Source organism: Vicia villosa, linkage group LG3, assembly GCF_029867415.1.
Source record: "Vicia villosa cultivar HV-30 ecotype Madison, WI linkage group LG3, Vvil1.0, whole genome shotgun sequence".
NCBI classification, from domain to species: domain Eukaryota; kingdom Viridiplantae; phylum Streptophyta; class Magnoliopsida; order Fabales; family Fabaceae; genus Vicia; species Vicia villosa.
Window position 1 is genome coordinate 65726054 of NC_081182.1, and position 9628 is coordinate 65735681.

A 9628-nucleotide genomic window follows, 5' to 3' on the forward strand; every position below is an offset into this window, starting at 1 on the left:
CAGTTTTCTTAAAAGCCATTTCAGCTTCATTGAAAACTACATCTCGACTGGTGATACACCTCTTGTGACCTGGCTCTAGGCACCATAGCCTATAAGCTTTGACTCCTTCAGGGTATCCCATGAACATGCATTTCAGAGCTCTAGGTTCGACCTTGTCTTGCCTAATGTGAGCATAGGCTATGCAGCCAAATACTCTCAGTTTGTCGAGATCTGGTGGATGTCCCGACCAAACTTCTTCAGGTGTCTTCATATCTAACGCTGTCGAAGGACATCTGTTTATCAGATATGTTGCTGTCGAAACAGCCTCAGCCCAGAACACCTTCTTTAAACCGGCACTAGTCAACATGCATCTGACTCTCTCCAAAATAGTTCGATTAAACCTTTCAGCCAAACCATTTTGCTGTGGAGTACCTGTAGTAGTTCTATGCCTTGCAATACCAGAGGCAGCACAAAAACTGTCGAATGCCTCATTGCAAAATTCAAGGCCATTGTCGGTTCTCAATCTCTTGACCTTTCTGCCAGTCTGATTTTCAACCAGAGTCTTCCAACTTTTGAAATTCTCAAAAGTTTCATCCTTAGTTTTCTGGATGAATACCCATAATTTTCTGGAATAATCATCTACTATGGATAGAAAATACCTTGCTCCTGAATGTGATGGACACCTTGCAGGCCCCCAAAGATCAGCATGGATGTAATCAATGGATCCATGTGTTCTTTGTTTGCCTTTGTTGAACTTCACTCTGCAAGATTTTCCAAGTACACAGGGTTCACAAAACTTCAGCTTTTCGATTTTGTCTCCACCAAGCAGATTTTGTTTCCCTAATTCGACCAGACCCCTTTCACTGACATGGCCCAATCTCATGTGCCAGATTTCTGTTTTCGACAAAGGTTTCGTGGATGCAACATTTGTCGAACCACTTACAACTTCAGCCTCAAGGGTATACAAGCCTTGTTTCTTCACGCCTCTCAAGACTTCCTTCGAACCCTTCATGACTCTTAGGATGTTTTTCTCTCCTTGGAAAACATATCCTTTCTTGTCGAATTCACCAAGAGAAAGCAGATTTCTCTTCAAATCAGGAACATACCTGACTTCAGTCAACAACCTTATTGACTCATCATGGAGCTTGAATCTCACAGATCCAACACCTGCAATCTTGCAAGCCTTGTTGTTTCCCAGCAATACTGATCCACCATCTTGATCACATAATTCCTCGAACAAGTCTTTGTTTGGAGTCATGTGCCAAGTGCAACCTGAATCCATAATCCACTCCTTCTTAGAGTCACTGCTTGAAACCACAAGAACATCAGATGATTTGAAATCATCTTGAACAATGGCAGCGTTGCCATTATCCTTACCTCCATGATATTTCAAGCGTTCAGGGCACACCTTTCTTGTGTGACCCTCCTTCTTACAATGGTAGCATCGAATGCCAAATGCTTCGCCACTGTAAGTCTTCGACTGGCTTTTGCCTTTCTTCTTGTCGAACTTACCATCCTTTCGTAAGAGTTTTCCTTTAACGGCCAAACCTTCGCCAACAGTCGAAGGTTTATGCTCCTTTCGTTCATTCAAGTCCTTAGAGTACAAGGCTGATTGAACTTCTTCAAACGTCAGGGACTCCCTTCCATACAAGAGAGTTTCTTTGAAGTGAGCATGTGATCGAGGCAAAGAACACAATAGTAACAGCGCTTGATCTTCATCATCGATCTTCACATCAATATTTTCAAGATCAAGAATCACCTTGTTGAACATATCCAACTGCTCAGCCAATACTTTGTCTTCAATCATCTTGAATGAATACAAAGCTTGCTTCAGGTAGAGTCGATTTACCAGCGATTTGGTCATATACAAACTTTCAAGTTTCACCCATAACCCTGATGCCGTCGTCTCCTTTGATACCTGCCGGAGAACCTTATCACCAAGGCTCAACAAAATTGCGCTGTGTGCTTTCTCGATCATATTTGTCTTCTCCGCTGCCGTCAATTCTGCATTCATGGCTGCCTCTCCCTTCAACGCTTCCAAACAACCCTGTTGAACCAGTAGGGCTTTCATCTTCAAGCGCCACAGACCGAAATCATTCACTCCGGTGAACTTTTCAATCTCATACTTTGTTGAAGGCATCTTCTCCACGCTCACCGCACCAATTTGTTGTGAAAAATGATACCAATAACAAAGTATAATAGGGAATTAGGGAAGAGAATAAGAACACAAGAATTGGTTATAACTGCTATTCTTTCACTTTCTCTTAAAACAAGATTACAAGTTTACAAGAATAACAAATAACCTCTCTCACCCTAAATTAGGATTTGCAGCTTAGCAATGATGAGAGACTAGTATGCTATTTATAATAAAACCTAACATACTAACTAATGGGCTTTTTCAGCAAGGCCCATTACACAAGCCAACTTAATAAACAAGCTAACTTAACAAATTAGGGTTTAAACACTAAAACCTAATTTAACATGCTAACAACCCTAGCATCTTCGACATCTGCATGCTAGACCCATCTTCGACTACAGCATGCACACTTCGACACCAGCATGTGAACAATCCTTCGACTTCATGCTTAACTCTGTCGAACTGTCGAACCAATAAGCTACCCTTCGACAATACTAGAGTTCGATCCAATATCTCACAAAAAGCCTAAGCCTTTTCTATTTATCTAAAAAGTCTTACCTGACCTAGGCCTATGTAGGCTAGGCTGTAGGCCCCTGTTAGTCGGCCTGGCCTATTCCCACCCCTATGTAGGGGTAAATATATTTTAGATCCTTCTAATTGTATCAACTTTTATTTCTTTTAATTTCTAAAAATTTCCTTCGTTCTTTAATCTCAAATTTTTCATACCACTTTTAGTCTTTGTTTGTATATAAAAGTTCATATCATTTGTTCCAAGTGACTTTTTAAAATGATATCTCATTTTTTAAGACTTCAAAATATTATTAAGATAATAATTTAACTATTTAATATTTGATTGAGCGATTTAATATTAAAAGCTATAGATAAATTAATAAATAAAATTGATATATTTAAAGTAGGGGTGAAAATAGGCCGGACGGATAACAGGGGTCTACAGACTAGCCTATACAGGCTCAGGTCAGGCCACACATTTTTTTAAATAGAAAAGGCCTAGGTTTTTTTATAAGCTTATTTAGTTAAAAGGGCAGGTCTCAGGCTCAAAAAAAAGTCTTTTAAGTCTATCAGGTCAATCTATTTAAATAAATATAAATAATTTTTTTATTATTATTATGTTATGTTTTATACTTTGAATTAAAATACATAAATAAAACTTGATTATCTAACTTGTAAAAATAAGATGAAAACACTCGATGGTCATTGTTTACATAAGTTTTCTTAAATAAATAGTCTCACAGAACTTATCTGAATAGATTTTTTTTGTTAGTCTATTTAAACATTATAGTCAAACAAATTTTTAATCTCGTGATTTTTTAGTTAGTTAGTCTATTTAAACATTATTTTAATTGTTTATTTACACATGTCTAAAATAAATAGGCTTTTATGTAAGCTAACATGCTAACCAGACATTCAAAAAGGCCAGACTAAAGCCTAAAAATAAGTCTACGACAGGCTATACGCCAGACTTATACTTCGATATTTTTGACAGGCCAAGCTCAGGCTTAGCAAAGCCTAGCTCGACCCATCCTATTTTCACTCCTAATTTAAAGAATAAAAACATGTATAGTCTCCTATTTTATAATCAAGGCAAAAATCTTAAACAAGACATTGGTTAAGATATTGGTTGTGTAGCTTGGTTATGTAGCTTATGTTAGGTGAGCATTGGTTAAGATATTGGTTGTGTAGCTTATGTTGAGGTGAGCATGTGTATGTTAAGGGTTTAGGGGATGATCATGCGTAGAACATTTTGAAAAACATGGCCACATTTAAAGTATGCAGGGTTCAACTTAACCGAATCAAATCGAACTAAACTATAATAAAACTTTACTCGAACAAATTAACTGAACCAAACTATAGTAAAAATTTACTCTAACATTCAACTTAACCGAATCAAATCGAACTAAACTATAATAAAAATTTACTCGAACAAATTAACTGAACCAAACTATAGTAAAAATTTACTCTAACAGAACTGATGTGTATGTTAAAGGTACAAGGGATGATCATGTGTAGAAAATTTTGAAAAACATGGCTTAAATTATTTAAGGTATGTAAGGTTCAGATTTAACTGAACCAAACTATAGTAAACGTTTACTCGAACCAAACTATTAAACAATTTTTACTTTTATTTTTTTTAATTTAAAACTTGATTTTAGTTTTTCAGTTTTAGTTTTTATTTTTTTAATTTCAACTTGATTCGGTTTCTATTCAATTTACTTGTCACATGGTTTGGCTTTAAAACTGTTTGTACAATATGATTTAGTTCACTAACCAAACATAATTGTTCAATAATTACTTCAGTTTGATTTGGTTCCTCGGTTCGGTTCACAGTTTTTTTCAACAGTCCTAATCATAACTACTTTTAGAGGCTAAAATGAGCATTACCTTATGAAGACTAAAAACATGTAATCAATAACACAAATATAATCTCCATGATCATAAAACCCTTGAAATCCTATTTTATATTCTGACAAACATGAGAAATTATTCATCAATTGAAATGGTCATAATTATAAAAAATACTCTATTAAATTAAAGCATATTCATCATGAAAGAATTACAAAAACAAGGGACCTATGTAATTGCAAAATCTCTGCCCCATTTTCAAAAAGAAAAGACTCTTATCTTGGCCCCAAAAATGTGGTTGTTAGTAAATCTTGCAGAATATACAACACTACATAAATAACCTAAAAACCAGAACTTGGGGGTGCTCAACAAAGGATCATCATCAAAATCCAAAGATGGTGTAGAAAATGTATATAACTATTTTTTGGGTGCTACATTCCAGTACAAGGTTACAACAACCTTACTCTTTGTTGTCACCAAATCTACGATATGGCATGAGCTTATGGTCCTTGGCAGCATTCCTCTTCCTCTTTTTCTCGATATATGATTCAAGTTTTCCAGACGTCTGAAAATGGTGAATAAGATTGAATTAATGGAAAATACAAGCAATAAATAAGATTATACAATGAAAACAAGGTGAAGGGGGACAAAGATGTTCTAAGATGCATACCTTGAGATCCTCATATTTTTCAATAAGCCTTTGTTTTCGGATTTCAGCTGAAAAACAAAACAATATGTCATTATATATAGTTGATATTTCATTTTATTAAAACATATTTGTTCGATGTGTTTTTCAATCCATTTGTTTGATTGTGTTTCTAAACATATGGAAAGTGGAGAAAAAAGAGATAAAATGGTGTGGAAAGAAGAGAAAAATTACATTTCTTGAGATAGAAAGGACGTTTTCCCTGCTTTGCTGCTTCTCTTTCTTTCTTCTTGTGTTTAGCTAAAATATTTGTCTCAACATTTTTTGATGAATCAGATTTCAACTGTTTATCCTGAAAACACATGCAAATGTGATCAAGTAAATTAATGAATGTCACACTTTTGGACGGTGAAGCAAAACTTCCAACAGACATGCATACTTACAACCCACAATATGCGTTCTTCTATTTCACTTTTCCGCTCAGGATCTTTCTGTTTTTTCATTTCCATTTTAAGAGCCTGTTACACCCATAAGATGTCATTGGAGGAAGGTCATAAAATTAGTAATAGACCAAATTATGCCGTTACAATCTGTAAGTCTACCTGTCTTTCAGCAGGAAGATCCTTTTCATATAAGAAATTATATCTCTTTCTAAACCTGCAAGTCCAAGCACACATAATATTATTTAGTGCTACACAATATAACGAAAAACACGAGAAGCTTCGAGATTTAGTTAAACCCAGTTGCTCAAAATAAAATCGCGACATAAAAAACACTTGTATTAAATTGTTCAGCAGTACAATTCATAAAAAATTAAACAAAACCAACTAAACAGCCAATGAACCTATGTGCGGGGTTAAAACTATAAATCTGATTATTGAATACTACTTTCCAAGCAAATAGTACCTACGGAGAGGAGACGACATTGAAGAAACTGAGAATTATAAGGAACTAACTAGTAATACCCAAAAAGGAGATACCAAATGCCACTTCCTAAGTAAACACCTAAAGATACAAGCCTATGTGTGTGCGCGCACACACACACAATGGTATGAACAACATAATATCAAACATGCTCCAAAAGCATGCTTTAATTTGGGTGTTGAATCAATGTTAAATGGTCTACATAGTATATAACATGAATTAGCATGCACTAAAAATAATCATCATAAAGATCTTTCAGTATTAGATTCTAATGAAGGGTAAGGCATAATACATGTTGAGTCAGAATAAAGAATTTGCTTCATGGATTTAACGCCTTTAACCATTTTCAATAAGTTGATTCCTTCGTGACAGGGACAAAAAAACTCTTAAATAAAAATAATCAGAAAAGGCACTCTGGGCTAGGCATGCTCTAAATATGAAAACACAATCAAAATCAGCAGGATTTACTCCAGTATAAAAATGCTTAAAATTTATATGAAGATTGCAAGTGCGTGCAAATTTATCAATAACTTCATGCTTCTTTGTGATTCATTAAAATAAAAACCAACATAAAGATCCTTCGATACTACCAAACAGAGTCTAATGCAAAGTAAAGAGTAATATTTTGAGTCAGAATTTGAAGTTTTTTAATAGAAAGGTATTAACACATTTTATGGATTTACTTTGTGTTCTTCTGTCCAGGTAAGTGATAACTAGCTCTTAATTAGAACAAAAACAGTGAAGTAACATCACTTAGTTAGGCATGCTCTAAAATGGAAAACACAGTAAAAAGTTGCATGACTTTACGATATATGGAAATGCTTAAACTCTTCATCATGATTGCAATTGAAATAATGGCATTTCTCAACTCAAATGAACAAAACAAGTAAAAGGTAGAACAAAAAGCACACATCCAGATGTGAACATACCCATCAGGATCGAGTGTACCACAAAGAGATTCAAATCGCGGGTCGCGTACAACCTGAAAATTTATGAAGGCATGCATAGTTCAGCAAAAATCACCCAAATATATCAAAACTGAAAGATCATATTCATGAATCATATCCAGGCTCATTTTCAAACTCAACACAAATTTCATATCATATAGAACAACCCATAAATTTTGATTATTTCAAAGTATTCATACATTAATAGTGGACCTAAAGTCTCAACTGCAACTGAAACTGAAAAAGTGGGTGCATGTGGAGAACAAGGAAACAATAAGCAGTTGGTTTTCTTCCACTCCATGAGCCCGCAAATTGCTTTCCAGGAAATGGGTCAAAGTATTACCCTTGAAAAAAAACAACGCAGGCTAATGGCATTCATAAATAATGATTTTGAAATTTGAAACTACTCAATTTAATGTGTCAATGATCAACACAAGATAGCAGCAGAGATCAATAGAGTCTACACAAGTAACAAACAGTCCCACCTTCTTAGGAGCTTGGATGACATCTCTAAACGCAGGAACTGGCTTTTTGCTACTAGCTTCCATTGGCCTAGTCAAACATTAGAAATTATTTTATTTGCACACAGGGATTAGAATAGAAGAAAAACAACTCTTTCAAATAAATACACGCTCTGTCTCATTATAAGTGTCTTCTTTCCAATATTTATGTTTCAAATTAACTGTCACTTAAGAATATCAATGAAACATTAATTATGTTTTTTACTAACTAAGAAAGATCTCGAGATTAACTATTTGGATAGAAGCATAATCCTTGATAGAACATTATGGCGAAAGTTGATCCATGTAGCTGATGAAATTTGTTTTATCATTGAAATCAGTACAACTAATTCTTTTCTTAAGAACCAAGCACAATTCAAATAGACACTTATAATGAAACTTAAGAATTAACTACTAAGTTACAAATACAATACCTATTCTTATTGGCCCTTTTTAACTTCTTGGCTTCTCCACTTTTCTTGAAAACCGCATGTGCCCCATTCGATCGAGCTTTTTGCAACTCCTCAAAAGTTACATCAGCAAGCACCTTCTCTATCTCTTCCTCTTCATCCTATAATTACCAAAATCAGTAACAATAAAAACTTAGTCGCATGTTTGGTTTCACGTTTGTAACACCCAAAATTGATTCTCAATGTGTAGAATTGATTATGACATGTTTGGTTGCTCTCGAGTAGAATTGATTCTGACATGTTTGGTTGCTCTCCAGTAGAACTGATTATACTTGAAACTAGGATTTGTAGTTTTTTAGTCTACGCATAATTTTTACACTGAAATATATTGTTCAACTCACTTTTGCATTAATTTATCCAAACATAAATCAATTTATCTTCAACTCGCTTTTAACCAGAATCAATTTTACATAATCAATTCACTCCAAATTCATTTTCTTACCGCATAACCAAACACAGGCTTACTATGACCTAGGTTTATTTTTAAAAAAAGAAAAATAAAATAAATAACCTATGGTTTGAAGTTACCCACATCTTCTGATGAACTAGAAGAAGACAGTGACTCATCAGTCTCACCCTCCTCGTAATTTTCAGTGGAAGTTGGGATTCTGCTTTCATGCTTCATCATTTTGAGAAATAAATCAAATTGGTTTTGAACCTAACAAAACAATGCGTTTAGAATTCAGATACGGTGGAAGAGAAAAAGTTAACCTTATTGTTGAATACAATCACATTACTCTTATGCAAATAGAGAAAGATAGAATAAAATACAACACAGGGTCTGAAAAAGTAAAATAACTATGCGTTTGAATAGAGAAAGATGCTTACCGGAACAGACTCGCGAAGGGGAAGGAGCGGCTGGGAGCGATCGGTGACAGGGTTCAGTGGAAGAGAAAAAGTCACTCTGGAGAGTTCTTGCTACGGCTGGCTTGGGAGGGTTGGGTTTGGATTTGGGTGGGTTATGGTGGGCTTTAGAGTGTTGGGTTGGGATTGGCCCAATTAACAAATTTATTTGATTTTTTTGAACTTTTTAAATTTGATAGATTGGATTATGTTTTTACCTTTTTTATTGATTTTCTTTTCCATCCTTTAAATCTTCTAGGTAAACTTTTAGAATTGACAAAAAAAATCTTAAAATTTAAGAATTTGGAATGTGTTTAGACCTCAAATTTTAAAATTTCAAATAATTTAATTCATGAATAAATCCGATAAATGGGAATATTTCGTTAAATTATATGAAATTCAACGACTTGTTCATGTCAAACATCAACATTGAGTTGTGAATAATTAAAAACATTAATTAAATACAAACAAGAACATTCATTAGACAAATTAATTGCTTATTCCTCAAACTCAAATATGCACGCCATGCTGCATTCTCCATTCGTAAAAGTTAAATTGTTGACAATGGAGTTCGTTTTCCAACCACTCTAGATGGACCTTTCAAACCTGTGACGGTTCTTCTTGACAAGAGCTTCCGTAGGAACGCGGTGGACTTGCCAGACACAGATCATATTATTCACAGAATTGTTGAAGGTTTTGAACCTGAACAAATCTCGCTCTAGTTATTTGATTCTTGGATACAGAATCTTCATATGATAAAAGGGGCGGAAGTTCGTTCTTCTTCATGATGAGATTTGGGAACAGCTCCGACGACACTTTAT

General features: G+C 34.6%; 1 protein-coding gene across 1 annotated transcript; it reads right to left on the bottom strand.

Moving 5' to 3' along the window:
* Nucleotides 1–4638: 4638 nt before the first annotated feature.
* On the bottom strand, nucleotides 4639–8929 carry LOC131655995 (uncharacterized). The gene is made up of 10 exons (XM_058925785.1): nucleotides 8793–8929; nucleotides 8497–8622; nucleotides 7929–8065; nucleotides 7480–7546; nucleotides 6977–7029; nucleotides 5726–5780; nucleotides 5567–5641; nucleotides 5358–5475; nucleotides 5148–5194; nucleotides 4639–5042 (listed from the first exon to the last, which is right to left on the bottom strand). The coding sequence occupies exons 2-10, from the start codon at nucleotides 8590–8592 to the stop codon at nucleotides 4938–4940; spliced, it is 753 nt and encodes a 250-aa protein (XP_058781768.1). The 5' UTR covers nucleotides 8593–8622; nucleotides 8793–8929; the 3' UTR covers nucleotides 4639–4937.
* Nucleotides 8930–9628: the final 699 nt, after the last annotated feature.

Bases quoted from the DNA above. Each gene is read 5' to 3' on its own strand.
- LOC131655995 (XM_058925785.1), bottom strand. From the start codon at position 8,592: ATGATGAAGCATGAAAGCAGAATCCCAACTTCCACTGAAAATTACGAG. The intron at 7,030-7,479 runs GTGGGACTGTTT...ATAAATTTTCAG, and splicing joins TCATCCAAGCTCCTAAGAAG to GTTGTACGCGACCCGCGATT. The intron at 5,195-5,357 runs GTAATTTTTCTC...TTTGTTTTTCAG, and splicing joins TCCTTTCTATCTCAAGAAAT to CTGAAATCCGAAAACAAAGG.